Source organism: Macrobrachium nipponense, chromosome 24 (assembly GCF_015104395.2).
Source record: "Macrobrachium nipponense isolate FS-2020 chromosome 24, ASM1510439v2, whole genome shotgun sequence".
NCBI classification, from domain to species: domain Eukaryota; kingdom Metazoa; phylum Arthropoda; class Malacostraca; order Decapoda; family Palaemonidae; genus Macrobrachium; species Macrobrachium nipponense.
This window is the reverse complement of record NC_061091.1, coordinates 64,637,221-64,662,329: the sequence shown is the minus strand read 5'-3', so window position 1 is coordinate 64,662,329 and position 25,109 is coordinate 64,637,221. Positions and strand designations below refer to the sequence as shown.

The 25,109-nt window shown below is 39.2% G+C and overlaps 2 protein-coding genes across 2 annotated transcripts in view; one reads left to right on the top strand and one right to left on the bottom strand.

Annotated features, from left to right (window-relative positions):
• LOC135205693 (protein sel-1 homolog 1-like) overlaps positions 1–25,109 on the top strand; it is a 337,811-nt gene that overhangs the window by 16,001 nt on the left and 296,701 nt on the right. The window lies entirely within an intron of this gene.
• Positions 1–25,109, bottom strand: part of LOC135205573 (uncharacterized) — a 41,649-nt gene that overhangs the window by 12,139 nt on the left and 4,401 nt on the right. Inside the window, exons 2-13 of the mRNA XM_064236340.1 lie at positions 24,521–24,742; positions 12,791–13,003; positions 12,553–12,659; positions 11,373–11,526; positions 10,797–10,861; positions 10,367–10,472; positions 10,128–10,237; positions 9,767–9,863; positions 9,371–9,592; positions 8,886–8,988; positions 7,988–8,085; positions 7,784–7,844 (exon numbers count right to left, since the gene is read on the bottom strand). Coding sequence (XP_064092410.1) covers positions 7,804–7,844; positions 7,988–8,085; positions 8,886–8,988; positions 9,371–9,592; positions 9,767–9,863; positions 10,128–10,237; positions 10,367–10,472; positions 10,797–10,861; positions 11,373–11,526; positions 12,553–12,659; positions 12,791–13,003; positions 24,521–24,742 — 1,538 coding nt within the window. The 3' untranslated portion in view covers positions 7,784–7,803. The remainder of the gene's footprint in view (positions 1–7,783; positions 7,845–7,987; positions 8,086–8,885; positions 8,989–9,370; positions 9,593–9,766; positions 9,864–10,127; positions 10,238–10,366; positions 10,473–10,796; positions 10,862–11,372; positions 11,527–12,552; positions 12,660–12,790; positions 13,004–24,520; positions 24,743–25,109) is intronic.

Genomic DNA, 25,109 nt, shown 5'->3' with positions numbered 1-25,109 from the left:
ACAGTACTACCCTTATGATTATGTGACGGGCTTCAATATCCTGCGAAAGCCCGGCATGCCCATTCTCGAGAGTGTTTCGATTCGGAAGCTTACGGGAGAAACCTTTCCAGCGGGGGCTATGCACACGTGGTCAAGGTTTGGAAGCGCCGCTAATTGCACCAATCTTCTAGATTATACCGTTTTGTATTTGTTAATGGATGTGGGATTATTAGCGGACGTTTATTTAGCTTGGAGGAAGGCTGCCATGGTGGGCAATTCGGACTAGACCCTGCCCGTTACCTGACTTCTACCTCTCTCTCACTCGATGCTTTCCTATATTCCTCTAAAATTCGTCTCCCCCTCATTTCGAATGGTGAACTCTATCAATTAATTTAATTTAAATAAAAACATCCGCGGCGGTTTTTGTAGTTCTAGTTCGAATGGCAATGCGTAGCTAATAATCCAGAGTTAAATCCCAGTTTAGGGTGGGGGGTGATCCTCAATCGTACATATTATACGTTGACTTCACCAGTGTTTGTATCCACAGTTATGAGTAAAATAAAATACAAAATTGCCCTTGGGTGAAATAACTGAACTTTCCCCTGTCGAATTAGAAAGTTTTGTCGCTAGCGATATTACCGCCATTGATTCACAGTGAATACGGTTATTTTTATACTGCTCGATACCAAACCAGTTAGACGGGATGTTGCTCTACAGACGGAACGATCTCCCTCTCGCCATTCATCACATGAATGTGACTCACCAGGATCTATCGCCCTATAGTAAAAACCTAATGAATAAGTTCAAGGTGAAGCTACCCAAGAAAAATGTTAAGTTGACGGGTACGCATTTACCCATGCGTAATCACTTGATCTGTCTTCCGTTATTACAAACGTTGATAAGGCTCGGTCTCGAAGTTGATGTAATAAGGAAAGTGTACAAATTCAAACAGGATTTTTTTATTTGAGGGAATATATTCTGGAGAATGCCGAAAGGCGTGCTAAAGAGACCGATCCGGACAAGAGGAACACCATCAAAATCATAATGAATGGTCTTTTCGGTGTCACTATTAAAAATTCATTGAATTATTCTACCCGAACTGTCGTCACCACCGGTGAAGCCTCTCTTCTTCTCAGGAATGTGTCCAAAACACACGTACAAGTCTTTGGAAAAAACTGGGTGGGAACGACAGGTACATTGTAAACCATTGCAAAAGAGTCTGTTATGGCTGAATCCCCGATTTATATCGGTTTCAGTATACTAGACATGGCGAAGGATATGATGTATCGGTTCTATTACGACGTTTCTTCGAAAGCAGTATGGACACCGAGTTCAGCTCCTTTATACCGACACTGACAGCTTGATCTTTTCCCTGGTGACTGATACCTCAATCGGGAACTGAAGGGTGTGCTCAAACCCTACATGGATTTGAGTAATTTCCCCAAAAACTCACGAATTGTATGATGAGTCACGTAAGGGGGAACTCGGGTTAGTGAAGGTTGAAACGGGGGCTGAACTCATGAGGGAATTTATCGGCGTTAAACCTAAAGTTTATTCGTATCTGACGGAAACTAGTCGTAGTAACACCTTGAAAGGTGTACAAAGATGCCGGCAAAAGACCATTCCACATGACCAGTATCGAGCTGTAATCGAAAAGAATGAGATTACTTATACTCGTGTGCACAATTTGCAAAGAGTACGAGGCACGATGTGTCATACGAGCCAGCGAAAGGTATCTCTCTGTCCTTTAGAGGACAAGAGATATTATGGACACCTTATAAATCGTTGGCGTATGGACAGTCCAGACATTGGGGTGGAAGAGGGTATATAGCGGAGGAGGGGGAGGGGGAGGGGGAGGGGAGGGGGAGGTAGGAGGAGGATCTAGAGAGGGTAGTGGGTGGCGCCGGTAGTTGCGGCAATCTCTCCAATTTTAAATATTCCCGCTCCTAGCACCTCGAGAATTCCTACTCCTCCTATTCCTCCGACCCTACATCCATCACGTCATTTCCCACTTTCGGGTGAAAGGATGTTCAAAACGTCGAAGAGAGAAATAGTAAAATATACAATGTTAATTCCTCTCTCTCTTCGACGTCTTTGACTTCTCCTCGACGGGAAATGGTTTCACCCTCTCCTCCAGTTAAACGGGGGCGTATCACACCTTGACCGGGTGTCATAGTTTGTATATTTTACTATATATTTTATCGTATATTCATATATTTTATATATTATATTGTATAATGTATTTTTATTATATAATCATATACACAGTTAGTTTTTTATATTTTGAATTATTATATTTAATTTTTTAATTTTTTTATTATAGTTTGCATTTTTACTTTACGTTCCTATTTTTTATATTGTAGGAAAAACCTGTATGTTATTTCATTATGGAAATTAAACAAATATTATTGCCGTCAACTTCCATTCACCCTAATTATTATTAAGGCTTGTATATAAAAAGGAGCGCGTAAAGTACACAACTATAGTCTTAAACGCGCTAACATCATGGCCGCGACAGGTCCCTTCCCTGGGCAGTTGTTAGACCCGTTCGCTAATCCCGCTCGTATTATCATCGCGGGGTTTAGTAACAGTGGCAAGTCAGTCCTATGTCAAAAAATCATTGAACTCTATGAAACGCATTTCCAATACATTTTATATTGCGGGGTATCTGAACACCCCCTCGAAACGCATCCCTCAATAGGTCCCAAATTTAAAGTATCCAAAGAAATTTTAAATCCCTTTGATTACACTGAAAAGGGGCAGACGGGGGTTAATAAAGGTCTATTATTCATACTCGATGATTGCTTCCTTGATGCCAGTGATAATAAATTTGTCACCAACGCCTTCACAGCGGGACGTCATTCATCTATTTCAGTTATATTCATAACGCAGAATATGTTTAATTCGGGCAAGTTTAGTAGAAGTATAGCTTGAATTGCCTCACATTATATTCTAATGAAAAATCGTGATTTTAGTCAAATTGAAACTTTAGGTCGGCAGTTATTCGGCCGTCAAAAAGCTTCAGCCTTTTCAGCACATATTATAAAAAGGCCCTATCACGTAACCGCTACGGTTATTTGTTAGTAGACTTCGCTCCGTCAACACCTGAACTGTTACAGCTCCGAACTAATATTCTGGGTGAAACGGAATATCAAATAGCTTACCAATATGGATAAAGAACGGATAAAACTGCAAATAAAAACTTTGTACGGAGATGCACGGGGTGTGGGTAGTTTCAGCGGGGTGGACTCTTTATTCAGAGTAGCGAAAAATCTGAATAGCCAAATTACTCGTGAAAATGTTAAAGAATTCTTACGTGGGCAAAAGTCTTACACACTGCATAAAGTCACTCGAAAAAATTCCCCAGCAAGAAAAATCATATCACCCAAACCGAGAGTAATAGCGAGCACCACCGATTTAGCTGATATGTCCAAATTAGCTCGGTATAATAATGGGTTTAAAATATTTGCTAGTCGTTTATTGACGTGTTTTCCAGATATCTACAAATTGTTCCCTTGAAAAAGAAGGATGGTGTTACTATGCGTCGCGCTTTTGAAGAAGGTTATCGAATCTACCGAATTTTTGGGAATTTCACGTTTGAATAGCGATGAGGGTAGGGAATATTATAACAAACACGTCAGGGAATATCTAGATAGTAAAAATATAAAATTATATAGCGTTTATTCGAGAGAAATAAAAATCCTCTATAGCTGAAAGAGTCATAAGGGACTATTAAGGGTCGTATATATATATCTCACACATAAGAATACCTTAAAATACATTAACGTCTTTGCGCGACATTGTTCAGAGTTATAATCATACCCCCCATAGAAGTTTGGGTCGCACCCCGCAAGAGGTTTCACGCATTAACGGATAGAGATGACATTGAACGTCAATTCTCGAGCATGATATAAAAAGCTGTTCTCGTTAATCCTCCCGCCATTTCGCTCTTGAATGTTGGAGACGTTTGTACGTATTGCCGATGAGCGTCGCAACGCAATTTTTAGGAGGGATATACAATTCAAAATACTCTGGAAATTTTTAAAATCCGAAAAGTGGATACAAGGCAAAATCCGGTCGTATACTTCTTGGAAGATTTAGCGGGTGAAGAAATAAAGGGCGTATTTTTATCGTGAAGAATTAATTCGCACAAATCTACCAGAAACGTATGATATCACTATTCTGGGAGGAGGAGGAAAGATAATAAAAACTCAATAATTACGTTCATTGGAAAGGTTATCCGAGTCAATTCAATTCCTGGGTTGATGAGTCTCAAATTGTACGGATATGAACCGTAAGCAACCTTTAATACGTAAAAATAAAAACTTTATTTTATTCATCTCTGGTTTATCACCCAGTGAAAGAAGTAAAGTTATTCCCATCTTAAACGGTGGTTTGGTGTCTACTCTCTCGGAAATTTTTAGAAATTTTCTTTGTGGTAATCTAACTCAAGATAAGAAGTTTATTAAACACTTAAGAAATTGTAGACGAGAAATTCATCTGTGTCCTTGAAAACAACGTCCATATCTAAGAAGAAAAATATACTGAAAAGTCGTAAAGGGGGGACTATTCTATCGGTTTTATTGCCTATTGCTGCAGTTTGGTAGGGAGTCTTTTTAATTGAATGAAGGAGTTTTACGTTATCCCTGCCATTACCTATGAGAGGTTAATGAATAGAAAAGAGGTTTGTTGATGGTGATATTAATAACCTAGAGGGTACTGGCAAGTTGGATACGGCAGCTGTTAGTAGTAGCGGACACGTCTCCCTTAATATCCAAAAACCACCTATCCGGCTATATCGTTCAGCGGGACCTCCTCCTCCTCCTCCTCCCCCCCCTCCTATAGAAAATGTAGGTGCAGTGACTGGAGGGGAGGAGGTGGTAAACGCCCCCATTACATTGAAAACAATTAAAGGGGACATGACTCGCAAAAAGAGCAATCCCGATTTAACAGGTATTATTCCAATATTTTTTAAAGAACCCCAAAAGTCATACGTTACGGCTTTTGTTAAGCACTTACAAGATTCTAACACGGTTGAATGGAATGAAGAAGGAGATTTAACTCATCCGCTCGCAGGTTATAATATTTTAGATATAGCTCGAGAATTTAGAAGTTTCAAGGGAATAAAAAAACCCACGTTGATAATATTTCGAATTATCGCTACTTCATTGAAATGGCGGGGGTTAAAGATTGGATGTTAGGAATATAGCCATTAAAAAGCAAATCGAAACGTGGCGAAATATGGGGAAAAAGGGAGGAGGAGAAGAGGAGGAGGAGGAGGAGGAGGTAAGGGGTGGGAAGAGGGCGGGACATGCGAAAAACAAGATGGCGAGTGTGTGGGTGGCTTATTAACATTTTAGGAACAATGATATCGGAGCTGTTTAGTCACGTGATACTGATTTTGATAAAATGAGTCATGCTGTGGATGACTTGAAGGATTGTCACATCAAGACGTGAACTCTCGCCATGGCTTCATCAACCTCTTCGTACAAGTTAGTGAAACTTGTTAGCTAAATTTAAAAGCTTTGAGGTGTTAGATGAAACGTCGTCGTCTTCGATACACGGTCGGGAAAGTGCTGGAGAAGATGTTTTGTGGTATATACTAAGGGCTGTGATGTGAAGGAACAGGTTAGAAAATATATAGTAGCCGTAGTATGTTTCGTTGAAGTATTGTTTTTGAAAAAGAAAAAGCGAATGCGCATATTATCGCGTTCTGTGTTTGTACAGTTTTTTTTCTAATGTATGTATTTGTATGGAATATTAATTCATTCCCCTGTATTTAGGATTGGTTTATAAATATAAAATAACAATTCCGTCTGTAATTTGATTTTTCAACCTCTTTCAAACTCTGTATAATAAATAAACAAAATTGAAATGTGTACCTTTGTCCTTGTGTTCGCCACCTAGATTATGACTCAAATTCTGATGAAAAATAAAATTTCACGTTGGCGTGAAGTCAGCTGGGCAAATATGGCGATAAGGTCTCGTTTTCTTCATATGTGTGTGTGTGTGCGTGATTCATCATCAGATAACATTGACTCTGATATGATTATTGGGGGAGATATCACATGTGGATGAAGTCAGTCGCCAATATCCTTTTATCATGATACTCTGAATATCTAAGCAGCTGTGTATATATATAAAACAAAATGTAACGGCTGAGAGAGAGAGGGAGGGAGGGAGGGAGGGAGGGAGGGAGGGGAGGGAGGGAGAGAGAGTATATTCGCAATGTGCATATATAAATTTAGAGATTTTAAAGGAGGAGGATGAGGTAAACGTCCCGGTTACTTTGAAAACAATTAAAGGGGACATGAGTCGCAAAAAACAGTGAACTGAGTCTATTTGGGGTCAGGTGGGGTCAAGTTTTATTCCGTAGAGTTACTTGACATCACAGGGGTAGAAAAGTGGAGTCAATTTGGGGTGGGGGGGGGGTTGAAATGTTGGTTTTTATTCCCTGAGTTATGTGACGTCACAGGGGTAGGAAAGGTGGAGTCAATTTGGGGTCAGGGGTTGAAAGAATGGTTTTATTCCCAGAGAGTTATGTGACGTCACAGGGGTAGAATAGTGGAGTCAAATTTGGGGTGATGGGGTTGAAATGTTGGTTTTTATTCCCGGAGAGTTACGTGACGTCACAGGGGGTAGGAAAGGTGGAGTCAATTTGGGGTCGGGGGTTGAAAGAATGGTTTTATTCCCAGAGAGTTACGTGACGTCACAGTGGTAGAATAGTGGAGTCAATTTGGGGTGAGGGGTTGAAATGTTGTTTTTATTCCCGTAGAGTTACGTGACGTCACAGGGGTAGGAAAGGTGGAGTCAATTTGGGGTCAGGGGTTGAAAGAATGGTTTTATTCCCAGAGAGTTACGTGACGTCACATGGTAGAATAGTGGAGTCAATTTGGGGTGGGGGTTGAAATGTTGGTTTTTATTCCCGGAGAGTTACGTGACGTCACAGGGGGTAGGAAAGGTGGAGTCAATTTGGGGTGAGGGCTTGAAATGTCGGTTTTTATTCCCGGAGAGTTACGTGACGTCACAGGGGTATGTCAGGGGTTGAAAGAATGGTTTTATTCCCTTAGAGTTACGTGACGTCACAGGGGGGTAGGAAGGTGGAGTCGATTTGGGGTTAGGGGAGGCCGCTAACCCCCCCCCTATGAGCCCATGTACGTACATGAGCTTGTACACAAATGGAGTCAATTTGGGTCAGGGGTGGCCACGCCCCCCAGAATAGTGGAGGGTTGAAAGGATGGTTTTATTCCCTTATGTTATGTGACGTCACAGGGGGGGGGTTAGGGGTAGAAAAGTGGAGTCGATTTGGGGTTAGGGGAGGCCACGCCCCCCTAATATGAGCTCATGTACGTACATGAGCTTGTAAGACAAATGGAGTCAATTATGAGCTCATGTACGTATCATGAACTTATCATTCATATGGAGTCAATTATGAGCTCATGTACGTACATGAGCTTATAATACAAATGGAGTCAATTTGGGGTCAGGGGTGGACCACGCCCCCCCAGAATAGTGGAGTCTATATGGGGTCAGGGTGGCCACACCCCCCAGACAAGTGGAGTCTATATGGGGTCGGGGTGGCCACGCCCTTTTGGGCCCCTTTTGGGGGTTTTGGGGGTTGCCCCGCCCCTTTTTAGGCCTCACGTACGTACATGAGCCAATCAGGAGGGGGGAGGGGGGTAGCCACGCCCCTTGGGGGGGTTGGGGGGTGGGGGGCGGGGGGCGGGCTAGAAAAGTGGAGTCTATATGGGGTCTTTTCCTCTACTCCTGTTCAGGATAAAAAAGAAGAAGAAAAAAAAATTACCGAGCAGTTTTGACTGCAGTTCAGGAACGTTGGGAGCGGGTTGGTGATATTGCTTCCACCTCTGAAAAGGCAGAAGGATATTCAAGTATTTTCGTGGATATATATAAAAAATGTCCATTAACAGTTTTGTTCACCAGTATACGAATACTATAATAAAACTATCTTAACGGAACAACAACACCGATAATAAATAGCTTCTTGTACCTGTAATTATAAGCAGTATAGTAAGAAGTTCCCAGGTCGCAGATCCAAACTCCACCACGTTGCCGATGAAGGCCATGGATGCGTTCATTTTGGCACACCTGTTTTGGAACAGATGAGAACGCGCCTTGTTTTAACGCGATTACTGTTTTCTCCTTCTATCTTATCATTATTATTTGACTCAATTAAGGGAAACTAGATCAAATATGCAAAAAATAAAGAATATATTCATCAAATATGTGCATGTGTGTGCGTGCGTGTATGGGAGCCTTTACACTACTTCCAAGAAGCATTATATTTTTCACATCGAGTTTATTATCCCCCCAATCGATCGTAACTAATTTTCTGCCACTTAGCCATGCCATTAATGGATAAAACCCATTAAGGATAATGGGTTTAAATCATTGCTGTTGTTCATTTCATATAATTTGGGAGCTAAATATAATTTTATTTATGAACATTACTTGATGTTCCTCACGCCACGCCACACTTGACGCTGTCGATTTCATTAACTATGGTAGTTATTCAGGTTGGCACCTCTGTCACCTAAAGTGCCACGTTTTGATGCTTAAAATAAACATTAAGTGGCTGGTACTTGTAGAAAGGGCAATAGGACCTGATTAGGATCAGAAATCAATAGATTGAATTCTGATTCCATTTGCTATTTCTGGCCCGGCCATGAGTTTAAACACGGCCTTGGCGTCTAAAAGAGTTGAATTTGGATTATTCCTTGTACCGTTGAATTTTTAGTTACTGCCTCGTTTTAACTCTTGCCAGGTTCTTCTAACGGTGAAAATAATTAGATAGAGAGATGAAGAAAGGAATTCACGTGCAAATAATATATTGAAACTGCAATTGAGACTATAGATAGCAAAATGAAATCAGCCGCTTTCATACTCACGTGAGAGCCCCACTGACGAAACCAAACTTCAGCTGAGCAGAATTAGTGAAATTGTAGCAGGATTCTTGGTAGCTTGACTTGATGAAGGAAGCTGGACAGTTGACTGTCGAAAGACGCAACGAATGAGTCTCCATTTGTAGTTGGTTATGACCAAATTATATAACAATATGACACTAAGATGCAATATAATAATTTAGGCCTATGAGGTCATTCAGCGCTGGAAGGGAAAATGAGAGTAGAACATTTTTTTTAAAGGTGTTACAGACGGTAAACCTCAAAGCAGTTGCACTATGAAACAACTGTCAGGAGTAAATGGAAAGTAAGATGGAAGAAAGAGTTTATGAACGGAGGGGGTACAATAAAAGGGATGCAATGGATTGCATCTAGGGGCAGAAGGGACACTGCAAAGAATCTCAAGTAATTAATGCCTGCAGTGCAGCGCGTAAGGTGCACTGACAGCACTCAGAAAAGAACGAACGACTTACGTTCGCAAGGGAGATTGAGCGTTTCATTCCACGTCGGGTAACTTCCACCTGCGGGACCTGGCAGGCAGTCCACAGTCCCGGATGTGTAGAGGACGCCTCCCGGACCCTTCATGGAGTGGAAAGGCTCCCAGCAGGAGAACGTGAACCGTTTGCCAGGGACTCTCTCCAGTGGGTAGTAGGCAGATTTCCCAGACATGTCAACGCCGAATGGACAACTGACCACTGCGTGAAGAAAAGATATTTCAAGGTTCATATTTGCGATATCCTTGAATAAATAATTAGAATCTTTTCAAGAGTGATGAACTATTAAACGAATGGGTCTAAGATGACAAAACATGAACAACGGATGAGATGAAATCGTCCTAATTACGACAAAACTGTCAGCGGTACGCTAACCTCTGTCGTAAGAGAGAGGCCTGAATCGTATCTTCACGCTGGTGATGGCCTCGGTGCTCCAGAATTTCCAGCGAAGACCCGGGTCAGTGAGCCAAGTCTTCATGAGGGAGAAGAAGAAGAAGAACGACGTCAACAAAAACATCTACAGAACCTATACAAAAGATCTCGCATTTATTTTCACCACAACGATTTATTTATTGATTCTTCATTGTCTTTACTTTAGTTTCTTATCAAAGGTTTTCTTTTTATCATTTCGTAACGGATCGAAAATGAGAATAAAAGAAAATTAGCAGAAATCTGAGAGAGAGAGAGAGAGAGAGAGAGAGAGAGAGAGAGAGAGAGAGCTTTTTAAGTCACATACCCAGTTGGCATACGCCCTTTCGAGAAGAACTGGGTCAGTAGGCGCCCACCAGGCGCTTTTGTTCTCGGGTTTCCGAAAAGGATAGCCAACGTGGTCATCCAGGTAGTTCCCTAAAGACGAGAATTAAGAAAATATGCTTCCATATTAAAGGAAAAGATATTTTTAATCTCCGAACATATATTTTATCTAATTTAACAAACAAAATGTCTCTGGGCAGTACTAAGCCTATAGATACATACAAGCGCTTCCGAAGGCTTTCCCAACACTCAGTAGAGAGAAATCTGGATTTATGACGAAATTGTCGTAAGAGGCTTCGTACAGGTAGCCTCCCCTTGTCATAATGATCTGGAAAGGAGTAGGCCTACATCAAAGAAAGACGTTAGACAATGTATGTGCTATATTTTGACTCTGTTATGTAGTACTATGTATACGCGAGATTATTGAGCCCACGGTCCAGACCGTGATTGAGCCATGGAAAACAGACACGGGATGATAAATCCAATTGTCAAGGGAAGTCAGTGTCATTTTGAAGAATGGATTAACTATACGAAAAAAAAAATAAATAAATAAAAAAAGGGGGGGACAGGAAAACTTAAAAAAAAAAGAAAAAAAAAGTTCAGGAATTAGGAACCAGTAGCCAGTCACCGAACCAGTGCAGCGCACACTTACCTGTAGTACTAGGGGTCTCTGGATGCTACTTCCGTTCCAGTTCATTTTCAGCAGTGTGTTGAAACCTGTAGATTTTAATTGCGTTTGAGTAAGAATTATAAATAAATAAAGGCTAGATATAAAGAATCTCACGCACATTCACCATCAGTCGATTGCACAACGAAAAGATATTGAAACGGAACTAAAATGAAATGGGCTAGAGCCGTTTCATAGGAAAATCCCCACTACTACTACTACTACTACTATACTATTATAGTCCTATTCGAAACCTGCTCATTCATTCAAGCCGTTTCAAAGGCATATCCCTACTACTACTATTCAAATTGGTTACCAGCAATGTGAAAGAGACCTCACGAAATCGCAGAAGACGTGTAGCTTAATTATTATTATTATTATTATTATTATTCAGAAGATGAACCCTATTCATATGGAAAAACCCCACCAAAGGGGCCACTGGCTTGAAATCCGGGCTTCCAAAGATGTTGTGTTCATGACGAAGTAAGCGAAAGGTAAAAGAGAAATACAGAAAGGAGAGATCCGTTCGTTAAAAAGGAAGATACAGGTTAATCAATTTACCTAAGAAGTAGTTGTCGTCCTCCGGTGCGTTGATGGGTTCGCGGTAGCTTTCGGCGGACAGATTCTGGAACACCGTGTTTCCGGCCACCGCCTTCATCAGCAGAGTCCAGCCCCCGCCGCCAGGGTACTTGCTGTCCGCTAGGTCGCACCACACCTGTTTCGGAAATTGCGGCAAAAATGATTCAAGCTTTAAAACTGCTGAGGCCAGAGAGCTGCGAATTGGTGTGTTGATCATCCACCCTCCGATCAAGAAACATACCACATTGCAGCCCTCTAGCCTCAGTATATAGTCTTTATTTGATTTAAGGTTAACGTTCGCCAACATCGTGCGTTTGGCAACGATACAGGGCAGGCTACAACCTGGGCGTGGTTTAAAGTTTCATGGGCCCTGGCTCATACAGCATTATACCAAGACCACCGAAAGATAGAGGTATTTTCGGTGGTCTTGATTATTTATACGCCGTACAGCAACCTCGATGGCGCCGAAAACACTTCAGCTCATATTTTACTCTTTTTTCTAAGAGACACGACTTTTGCATGTCATTGTTATTCATTATTAATCATTCATTATAAGTTAAGTTAAGAACAGTAATTATATATATATATGTATAGTATGTATATATATATATATATATATATATATATTATATATATATATATATATATATATATATATGAGTTCACAAAATACACTTCACTTTTTGTGAAGTGTATTTTGTTATTGTTATTATATTCTTCAAAATCTATCAAGTTTTTGTAAGCTGCTTATCTTTAACGTCACTGACCATCAATGCTGCAATGCCAAAATATGACTTTCGTGCAAACCGGTAAAAATGATCAGCTGACGTTGTTTAGTAACTGTATAGTACTACTAACGCAATGGCGAGGTTACTAATTTTATAAGAAGAAGAAGACCCAATACAACGGGCGAATTTTGTTGCAAAAAAAGGATAATAGAGATGAATTAACATAAACAGTTTGGAGTAACATAAAGTAAAGTTACACTAAATAATTAAAGTAAAGAATTAAGGGAATAAAGCTCTGCACCTCATAAACAGTGTAAAGTGCCCGCAACTGTGTTTGTAGAGTGAGCGCTAAGGAACCAGGAACCAGGACCTTTTTTTACAGGTCAGCTCCAATGAAAGAATACAGAAGAAGAGGAGTTGGATTGTGTACTCACCAGTACACAATTTGACGTAGTACTTCCATCGGGAGCGACTGTGAAGAAGCCCGATACGTTGCTGTACTGGACGATCTCAGAGCAGTCTCGTACTACGGGATTACAGTCTGCGAAAAAGCAAAAAAAAAAATCTGCCATAAAGGAGGCTCAATAGGTCACTTACTATATATATACAGATGCAATGCAACGAGTCATTTATTTAAACAATTTTCGCCCCCAATAATGGAGAGTGGGCTACCTTCCATGCACGAATCGGTGATGGGTGTCCACGTTCCGTTAATGCACTGAGCCAGGCCACCCATAGTCTTCCCGGAGATCCAGATCTTCTGGCCGGTGCATTTGTGGACGACGGCGAAGTGCGTATTCGTCGTCCCCGCCGTTAGGTTGTAGCTCAGTGTAGAGCCGGTTGGGGCCGGAATCGCGTAGGGTCCGCAGTCTTGGATGGAGAAGTCTGCAAGCGATAAATGATCGTTTTCCTGTCATCGTCCATGAAACGGGCTAGAGCCATTGCAAAGATGATTCCCTATTAACCCTTAACCGCCGACTGGACGTATTTTACGTCGACATTTTTTGTCTCTCGGGTGCCGACTGGACGTATTTTTACGTCGACATACAAAAGTTTTTTTAAAAATTCGCGAAAAATACTTTTAGGCCTACCAGCCGAAAACTCTTGAATCACGCGCCTTGGGGGATGCTGGGAGTTCACGGATCAAGGTGTTGTTTTGTTTACAATCGTTACGCAGGCGCGCAAGCGCGAATTTCTTTCTTGCGCACTAAAAAGTATCTGTGACACATCTCGGAAATTATTTCGTCACTTTGACATAATTTTTTTACCATTTTAAATTAGCCGTTACATAGAGTATTATATATGAATATGTGCGTATTTTTATGTAGATACAACAAAAAAAAATACTCATGAATTGTAGCTTTTATCAGTTTTAAGATATTTTCATATAAATAACGATAAGTGCCATTTCAACCTTTGGTCAACTTTGACTCTACCGAAATGGTCGAAAACGCAATTGTAAGCTAAAACTCTTATATTTAAGTAATATTCAATCATTTACCTTAATTTGCAACTAATTGGAAGTCTCTAGCACAATATTTCGATTATGGTGAATTTATGAAAAAACCTTTTTCCTTACGTCCCGCGCGGTAACTCTTCCGAAAATAATCCATACATGCGATTGTGGTAATGTTTGCACCATTTTAAATTAGCCGTTACATAAAGTTTTATATATGAAAATGTGCGCAATTTCATGCACAATACAACTAAAAACAACCCATGGTTGTAGCTTTTATCAATTTTGAAATATTTTCATATAAAAATGATAAGTGACAAATTTTCAACCTTCGGTCAATTTTGACTCTACCGAAATGGTCAAAAAACGCAATTGTAAGCTAAAACGCTTATATTTCTAGTAATATTCAAGCATTTACCTTCATTTTGCAACAAATTGGAAGTCTCTAGCACAATATTTCGATTTATGGTGAATTTATGAAAAAAATAACATTTTCTTTACGTCCGCGCGGTAACTCTTCCGAAAAAATCATACGTGCGATTGTGGTAATGTTTGCACCAATTTTAAATAGCCGTTACATAACGTTTTATATATGAAAATGTGCGCAATTTCATGTATAATACAACAATAAATAGTTGAAGGGTTGTAGCTATTCTCATTTTCGAAATATTTGCATATAAATCACGATAAATAGAAAAAAAAAACCACGTTCGGTCAAATTTGACTCTACCGAAATGGTCGAAAACGCAATTGTAAGATATAAAAACTCTTACAGTCTAGTAATATTCAGTCATTTATCTTCATCGTGAAACAAATTCGAAGTCTCTAGCACAATATTTAAATTTATGGTGAATTTTTTAAAAAAAACTTTCCTTCCCTCCGCGCGCGGATTCTCCGCCACAAATCTCCGAAATGCGTAAGTCCCATTCTCGGAATATTTGCTCCGTTTCATATTAGGCATTTCATAGAGTTTTATATATGAAAATGTGCGCAATTTCATGTAGAAATAAAACGAAAAATATTTGAAGTTGTAGCTTTTCTTATTTCCGAAATAATTGCATATAAAAAATATATATATAAAAAATTCGACATTCGGTCAACTTTAGCTCGTCAGATATGGTCGAAAACTGCATTTGTAAGCTAATATTCTTACAGTATAGTAATATTCAATCATTTGTCTTCATTCTGAAACATATTGGAAGTCTCTAGGACAATATTTAGATTTATGGTGAATTTTTGAAAAAAATATGTGTTTACGTAAGCGCGTTACGAATTCATTGCATTATTCTTTTGTGATAATATTTTCTCTGTGGTTGCTTTTATCGTGTTTTACAATTTGTTATATACCAAAATGAATTGAAATTTAGTGGTACAAATTACAACGAAAAAAAAAGTAACTTGTTACCTTCAAACCGTTTTGCGCACAGCGCGATTTGATACAATTATATATGAAATCTCGTTTTTTGCGCTATCATATATCGCATTATTTATATATGATAATGATAATTTTTCATTTCTGATGGTTGCATACTAAACTTCAAGCAATGAGAAAAAAGGAGCCAAAAATGAACTCTTAATCTTGAAAACTAAGCGCGCTGTGATTTTTTGAAAAAAATATTTTTTCCGCTTACGCGCTCACTCTCAAAACCCCTCCGGCACACGGGAGTCATTTTTTTATTTACCGCTCCGGCGTTTAAGGGTTAATAGTGCTACTACTAATACTATTCGCATTCCTGAGCATCCGAGCTGACGACAAATGTATAGGAATTTATTAATTAATTTTTTTTTTTTTATTGATAACGAGCTCGTTGGCTGCTGTCTCCCCTACCTTCCTGTTCCACTACCAACTCTGTCCCCACCTGGGGCGGACGAAACAGGGGGTGAGTGGCTGTAGGCCTATGGCGACTACTTCTGAATGCCTGTCTCTTGGAATTAATAGCTATATAAATTTAAAAATCATTTCACTGGATATTAAATCTTATATGTAAAGCTGACGGTCGGACTATGCATGTATGTATATGTGTATGTTCGCTATAGATGGCGAAACTACTGGACCAAAGCCGGATTATATAATATTATATATTTATAGGGGATGGTGTTTAGCTGGGCCATGCTTACCGCTTTGTTATTATTCATAGAGAGGGGAAAATACATTAAACTGAATTCCAAATATGCTCTTACTTTTCTTCTACTATGAAAAATAGCGATGATATTACGGTTCAAACAATGTCGGCCTATGGCGCCAGGCGGCCGTTTAGTAGCTATTATCAAACTCTGTGCCTTCGAGATTCAAAATGAGATACCTATACTCTGTTTTTTTTCCATCTTCCATCCGCCTGTGGTGTTTGCGCAAGGTAACACTGCGTCCCGGGCTTTAAATAATATCCTATTTCGAATATTAACGGTGTAATTCGCATACAGTAAATTATTAAAACTTTTCAGTTGCAAATGTACTCCAAGATATCCTTTTATTTACCTAAAACTTACACATAGCGTAACTATTTAAAGCCTGGGACGCAGTGTTACCATGCGCGACCACCACAGACGGATGGACAGATGAAAAAAAAACAGAGTATAGGAAATTCATACAGTATATAGTAAACACTCCGAAGGAACGTCCTCTTGTTTTGATTGCCTTTAACATTCTAATGATAAGGCAACTTTTGTGAGATATGTTCTCAAATAGACTCATCTCCGAGTGCTAGGCTGGGGAAGATAGCTTTCCTCATCCTGCGATTGTCAGAGGGAATGTGAATAAACAGCTGAATATTTTACGAAAGCTTAGTTTACATGGACTTTATGTCATTTTCAATTATTGTTGTAACATCTGTCTTCAGAAACTAGGCCGCAGTATTCAAACTATATAATTCTGTTGTGAGCTATTTTTACGACACGACAACACTTTCAGGAGGGTTTAAATTCCTTCAGCACATCAAGTAATGTTTATGCGTGTTGCTTAATCATCAGTATAAGAAGAAAAAGAACACTAATCTAACATTTCAGAAAAGAAAGAGACAAGTTCCAATAACATTCCTACAAAGGGTTGGACTGTTCTAAAATCGTCCAGGGTTCGTTTCTTTTGTCCAATCCGTGAACAATGCGTTTGAGGCACAAAAGATTGAGATATTTACCTCCAACAATGCTTCAATTAGTTCGAATAAAAGGTCCAATATCTCCAGTGAGCGTGTGAAATATGAAGGCGAGGGAATTCAACACAATATTATCGATTACAGATTAACTCTTTTGAAGAACTCGCTGGACTGGAATGGGTTCGTGCATTGAACGCTAAAAGCTGCAATTTAAGAAACCGATTGTATATTTACAGCTTTGCTGCCTGACAAGTAATATTTACAGGTAATATGAATAAAAGTAGTTTCCATAAGTGGTAAGTGGTAATAGTCTCTGAAACTGCTATACACAGTGCAAATTGTTTACAAAATAGATAAATTCTGTTCGAAGGTGGTTTTTATTTGTTTGCTAGACTTATCCTGTGGACGGAAATAAGAAAGTTTAGGGGCCATTGTAACAATTAAGTCTATATTCCATGAAAAGAAAAAGATGTTCCTAGCAAACTCCGTTCATGCCACGATGAATCCGCGTACCAGACATTAACAGATGACCAAAACAGAAAACTCCTGTGGCCATAGTGCCCAAAATTCTCTCTGAGAGCGCAAGGAGTTAGAACGAGCAATGTAATTATGAAAAACGACCAGGAAGATACTAAAAATGGGGCTTGGCTTGAAATAAACACGACTTCTGGTGCCTGCAGCTAATTATATAAACGTAGTGCATCACAATTTAAAAAAAGGATAGGCCTATATATATGAACAATACGATAAGCTCAGCGCGTATAAAGTTCACGCACAAATTCGGCCGGCAGACGTCACTTTGATGACATAAGATAATCGCTTTGATGACATAAGATAATATAGCTCAATCAATAGAGGAGGAAAAAAGGCCGAATAAGGAAAAAATTCATGGAAAGCTGGAACAAGCTTCATTATCTTTGTATAGTAGGGTACTTAATAACGTATTAATTTTGCACCCTTCTACTGCCCCGGATTTGGCCGCCATCTTGGAAAAACGGCGGCGAAAAACAGTTTTTTGCAAATATCTCGCTTAGGACTCAATTTAGCTGAAAGTTTACTGATACATAAAATAATTGTCATAAAATTTTCTATAAAATCTTTTTTTTTTTTTTTTTTTTTGCGCCGTTTTGGTGCCAGGAGTACGATAATATATGAATCTAATTTTTTCCTACCGTTTGCGCCTGAATAGCATGTGGTTAGTTTTCTTGCATGCAATATTAAATAATGCTTCAAGTTTCTAAGCTAACTGTAGTTCTTTTGTTTCAGGACTATGAAAACAGACCCATAGCCTATTAGTGATTGCTATATTATGGAAAAATATCTTCATTAAAGAAATGCTTCATTTGTGAAGGAGAACTTTCCGAGGGTGAGACCGAGAAGTTGAAGAAGAAAAGGTGTGCAGACACTGATAGACTACAGCGTTAAATGGAAAGACGGAAAACAATATCAATTAAAAGGCCTGAAAAGTGTGAAAGTGCATGAAAAATGTAGGAAAGTGTACTACACAAAAGCAAGGAGAGCTGAGCTGAAGCTTTCCGGTCAAGACTGGAATCCTCTCAAGTGCCTACAACGTCTCGGAGAAGTCTAGTCCCACATTTTGACTTTCTTAATGATCGTGTTTTTTGTGGAAAAGAAGCTTCATATGATTTTCTGAAAAAACAAAGCAAAAAACTTTCAAGTGAGCGTGTTTCTGTTCATCGTGTAGAGACTCTTCATGTTAGGGAGGCTATTTCGAAAGGGGGGTGAAATGAGAAATGATGAGTGGGGCCAAACAGTATGTACTCGCATATCTAACGCAGTTGATTAGTTGCTGTTAAGGCAAGGAACCATTCAACCTGCATGAAAACATTCTACCAAGCATATCCTGGGATGAAACGTGGTCGTCCCAAAAGTGATACAGTTATAGAGGCAATGACACATGTTTTTAACTACCTGGAAGAAAATAGAGAAGAATGTCAATTTCCTTTCAGTAAGATTTTTGAGGCATATGGGGGTGAGCTACCAGCTGAAAGAACAAAAAAGTCTGAACTGAAAGAAAGATAAGGAGAAGACATTATTGCTTCAGTGAACAAAAACAGAAAGCCTGTGGTGTGTTTCCGCGACATAGGGAACAAAATTCTGACTGATGCTTGGTATGAAAAGCAAAGAAGTAAGGACGAGAAAGAAGAACGACTTCGAGTAGGAAATGCAGCCGCGAAAATAATTGCTGAAGATACAAGGTCCCACATATATGAAACTGATCTGTATCCATGTCCAGAAAATTCTTAACTGACATGGATTCTCTTATACCAGATACCCTCAGCTGTCTCGTTAAAACCGATGTACTGGATAACAAGAAAGGTGATAAAAGTAAATGGGATAAGAAGTGCACAGCAATTTCAAACGCTATTCCGACCGCAGCTAGACCACATTCTTTCATATCCCCTCTATAAATAGGCCTTTCTGTTCATCTCAGTCAAAAGTATGGTTCTAAGCGCCTACTGAATGTACTCTCTACCTGGGATTATGTGCTTCCTATGCTGAGGCATCGCTCTTTCAAGTCTCAGCTTTGCATCATCCAGCCAGGGAACATCAGACTGACTCATTTACACAGTTTGTGTTTGACAATGCTGATGTGAACATTTGTACGGTTGATGGATTCAACACATTCCACAGTATGGGAGGGATTTAGTGTGTCACGCCTTCTCCAAATGACCCTACTTCAAATCAGCCATTAAGAAGACTACAAAAGATCCCCTGTTGGACAATTTGGCCTTGTTCCCATTAAAGCATTTGAAAGCAGAGGTGCAGGGGGACTGCTGCATATAAAAGTTAGGGATTTAGCAAATATCAATGAAGTTTCCACCAATGTGTCAGTATCAACAACAGAACTCTTGTTGCTACTTGGAAAATGGCAAAAGAAGACAGTGTGTCCAGGATGGAATGATTACATGGAGAAATGTACTGCACACTTGTCTTACGATGTGTCCCAGATCTTATATCTTCCCTTTACAAATGCTCCACCTACAGATTAGGACACCATATATATATATACACAGTACTTAACCAAGTTGTAGAGAAATGCAAAGACCAGAAACAACAAAGTTGCTTTGTAACCTTTGACCAACCCTTGTGTATGATGGCTCATGACATTCTAGCTAAATGTGATCAAGGCTCACACCTAAGTAATGTTATTGTCCGCCTTGGTAGTTTCCACTTATTGATGCCTTTTATGGTTGCCATTGGCTACATCATGAATGGAAGTGGAATAAGAGAACTTTTTAATACTGCATATGCAAGTGCATCCGTTGACAAAATGTTGACTGGGCATGCTTATGCAAGAGCTCTCAGAGCACACAGCTGCACTGGCTTTACTAATTTTCAATGAAACTGATCTCTCTTCTGATGAACAGTCAACAATAGAGGCAAACTTACAGAAGATCGACTCTACATTGATTGACAATGAAGTGCTACAAAATGTGCTTTGCAAGTTTAATGGTACACTGAGTTTGATGAAGAGTAAAGGTGCAACTGCAAAACTCTGGATGCAGTATTTTGAAATGGTAACACTGGTAAAACAGTTTATTGAAGCAGAGCGATCAGGTGACTGGAAACCACACCTGGAAACAATTCAAAAGATGCTTCCCTATTTTCATGCCAGTGGTCATTTCTTGTATGCAAAATCAGCTCAGTTGTATCTACAAGACATGTTAGACCTGAAGGACTGCATAACCCCAAAGGAATATGAAGATTATGTTCAAAGGGGTTATTTTACAATAAGAAGGTCGAAAAAATTTTGGTCCGGCATCTGGTCTGACATGACCATTGAACAGACTTTGATGCGTTCCATGAAGAGTTCTGGTGGACTGACCTATGGTAGAGGAATGTCAGACTCTGTGCTAACCAGATGGGTTCTTGGAATGCCTATCCATTTGAGGATCACAGAGATAATTGAGGAGTATTGTGATGTTGCTTACCCAGAAGGTTTGCATTTCAAGAGATAATGAAGATCTTCAGCACTTTGTAGGTTGGTTCTAATCCCACCCACCATTTCCAGATTTTGATGACATTATGTCGATAAGCACAGAAGTAACGGGAGATACAGAAACAAATCCTCATAATGCTTATGATGCTGGAGTAGTTTCAATGTCAAATATTGTTGACAGTCTTTTTGCAAAAGTCAAGTTTGCACGGAGGAATAGAGTCAAACCCATAGGAGCTGCCATGACAGGAGTAAAAATACGAAATGTTGCTATTGTCCAGTTGAACCTGAGATGTTATTCAGAAGGATTTCATTCACCAAGAACTCACATGAACTATTCAAACTTAACTTTGAGTATGAACTAGCTCCATATCCCTTGTCCATTTTTGATGAAATAGGAATGCGCAAAACCAAGAAATCCATAATGTATGAACTATTTGCACCTCTTAGTGACACAAGAATTGTTGGAGATACGGTTTTTGTTATTGATGGAGGATTTCTGATGCATCGAGTTGTTTGGCAAAGAGGAGAGGTGATTTCAGCCATTCTAAAGAGGACAGTGATTATGTAAAGAACCACTACAAGAGAAATGACATTGTTATATTTGATGGATATCCAGAAAATCTAGCAGACAAAAGTACAAAATGTGATGAGCGTGCTCGGCGAATAATTTGTTCTACCACAGACACAATGTTTGATGAAACAATGCCCGTAACAACAAGTCAAACCAGGTTTCTTTCAAATGAGAGAAATAAGAGCCGGCTTATTACAATGCTCACCACTAGACTGATCAATGAGGGTTATACAGTAAAACAGGCTATTGATGATGCAGACAGATTGATTGTTGCTACTGCTATTGAAGAATCTACCATGGCTGAATCAGTAACAGTCGTAGGAGAACATGTAGACCTCTTAATCATCCTTACAGCCTTGGTTGGACCAAGGACAAATATATACATCTTAAAACCAGGCAGAGGAAATACAGAAAGCAAGCTGTACATGAAATTTGGATCAGTCATCAAGGACAACATTCTCTTCTTACATGCATTTAGTGGGTCCGACACTACTTCTGCCTTTTTTAGACAGGGAAAACTTAAGTTCATAAGGCTTTTGGAAAAACATGAAGAACTAAAAGATCTTGTTGCTGTCTTTCAAGAACCATCTGCTGAAGCAGAAAAGATTGCTAAAGCAGGAAAGAATTTCATTCTTCACTTATATGGGCATAATGAATGTGAATCCCTTTCTGATTTGAGATATCTATGCTATGCTCAGTCACCCATTAAAAGTAAATTCACTTTGGCTTCTCTGCCTCCTACAGACGCAGCTGACTTGTCTCCAACAAATTGGAGTTGGAATGCAACTACAAAAGGATTGGTTCCAGTCACTACAGATAAAGACCCACCTCCACCAGACCTGCTCAACATTGTCTCATGCAAATGTGCTAAAGGTTGCATGACTGCCACCTGCAGCTGTAGAAAGGCAGGGTTAAAATGTTCTGTGATATGTGTTTCTTGCAAGGGGTTGTCACGTTCAAACTCTGACGTCATTGATGACGAAGAGGACTGTGACGATCCCCTTGATGCCACATTAGAAAACTCCTTGATGTCAGAGGGTGAAGAAACTCATGGAATAGAATGATCAGAATATATTATAGGAGGACCAGCGACCCACTCCTAATGAAAAGCAAATATACAGTTAAAAAGAAAGTGAAGAAACCTCCCTGGGGAGGTTGGTTCATATCCACCCCGCAAGGGATGAAGGTGTCAGGCAAGAGATAGATAGATGGATACATGCCAGGCTGTTATCTTATCTTACAACCATTCTACAAAAGAACCAAACTGCTTGTCATTACTTTCCTATGAAGAACAATGTAGCTCGCTATACTACCTATTACGAGAAAACCAATGCTATTCTGGAAATCAATACTTCTAATTGTGCAGCAAAGACTGGTAAAGCATTGTTTAAGTTGATAACTTCATAATTAGGGTGGATGGTTGGGTACAAGGGTGGTAACTCTGCCAGTGAGCATTCACTGTCTGTCCTAGGCCAGAAACAAACAGAGGAAGGACACCCTTAAGACAAGTTTTGGAGATGGGGCAAAACAAAGTCGCAAACTTTTTCGTAGGCTTGGCACGAAAACGGTGCTACATATCAAAAATAAGCATAGGAGAGTCATTACAGAAAAGTTTGCGTAGATTATTTTATGTATCGACATATTTTCTGGTAAAGTGAGTCTCAAGTGAGATATTTGCAAAAAACTGTCTTTCGCCGCCATTTTTCCAAGATGGCGGCCAAATCCGGGGCGGTAGAGGGGTGCAAAATTTATAGGTTATTAAATACCCTATTACAAAGATAATGAAGCTTGTTCAAGCTTTCCATGAATGTTTTCCTTATTCAATCCCCTATTGACTGGCCTATAACGCAAAATAGGCAAACCAGTGTCTGTTCTTTGGACCTTGAGGTAAACAACATACTCACAAAGTAACTGCTTCCTCATTTTATTAAAATAATAATAATAATAATAATGATTCTGAAGCATGTAGTACGTACACACTTGGACTGGTTTTGAAAAGCTCTTGGCATCATTCCAAAATATTAAGCTTTTACGATGTTCTCGTACTTAACGATGTCTTATGCTTGTTGATGCAATGATTACACTTATTCGTTTATTGAAAGAGATTGCTGGCAGCCTTTCCAGTCTTTATTGAATTACTTGAAGAGCATTGATAAGGAAGGGGGTAGCTAGATATAAATATTTCCCAAAGTGGCACAAAGGGTTTGGAAAATGTTAGTACTAGAGAATTATTCAATTATACAACTTTCATAGGATATGCAAAAGAACACTTCAAACCCACCGCAATGTTTCTTATATATATATATATATATAGTATATATATATATATATATATATAAGTATATATATATATATATATATATACAATATATATATGTTATATATACATATATATATATATATATATATATATATATATAATATATATATATATATAGATATATAATTATTATATATATAGTATATATATATATATATATAATATATATATATATTATGCATATATATATATTATATATATATAAAAATATATATATATATATATAATATTATATTATATATTATATTATATATATATTATATATATAATATATATATATGCATGGATGCACTGTATGATAATGAGCAAAAATGTTTATTGATGTGTAACTGCATAAATCAACGCGTTCAAGCATTTGCATGAGAGCAGTGAGAGTGTGAAGGCATATTGGAAAAGCGGAAAAAGAATGCATTCAGGGCATACTATGCCCATTTACATCTGATAGTAGAGAGAGAGAGAGAGAGAGAGAGAGAGAGAGAGAGAGAGAGCACTTCCTTGATGGCACCACCTGCAGCTTCGGACAAAAGTGTCGTGAAAACGGTTTATTTACTTATGAAGGTGGGATAACTTTTGCGGTAAATTTTGACGAAAGGGCATGAAATACTATAATGACTTTGAGGAAATTATCTATTATGTGAAGCTATGTGTCCATTCCTCGTGGTGAATACTGTGTCTAGTTGGCCTAGCTGGTCGTACTAGGGTGGATAGGATGTTGAATGCTTTGTCTCCTAGAAGCATGGCGGATGGCCTCTGTTAAAAAAAGTAATAGGACATAACAAAGGTCATTGGTCTTAGCCGGGAACTGTCTATCCTTTAGTGTGTTTAGTTAATGAATCCTCCATGGATGACAGGCCAGTTGCATACAGCATCTTTCGATGATGATCTAGGCTTAGTTGAGGAATTTTCGGATGAAGAGGATTGGAGGAAAGAACGCCATGAAGAAAATTATTTTGCAAAATTTTGAGCCATACGTTCCAGGGAGCCAATCAAAATACAACCTACCATTTCCAACCGGCGCAGAGCAGTTCTTTTTCTCGTTCGTCCAATCTCCGTTCACGCATTCGGACACAATGACTCTTTTTCCAGTCTCGAAGGCTTCCTCCAGGGGCTTTTTGCAGCACAAAAGCCGTACCTTAGGGTCGTCCGAGTTGCAGACATTGACGTTGCTTGCCACTTTAGGTTCAGTTACTGTGCAATTCGCTTCCACGGTTACCAATACTGCAACTGAGGATAGAAGGAAGGAAAGGATTATGTTCTACTGTCACTGAGTTGGTCAGACTTTCATTCCAAGTTTCAAATTCCAGTTCATCTCCGGAATGTGGAATCAGACACGAAGAGAAGTTTTAACTGGCGGACAATAGACCAATGCTTGACCTGAAGCGTATAGTATATTTACCGGCTACCTCAGAATATTACAAATGATAATGCTAATCATTTAGATAAAATAATCTGCGTAGAAGAACCTCATGCAATTTTGGGGGAAACTGAAACCACCATCCATGGATTCACACTATCTGGAAAGAAGTTTGAATTGCATTTGGCAGCCATAGCGAGTCGGCTGCCATACCCGTCCTTGCCGGTGTTCTTCAAG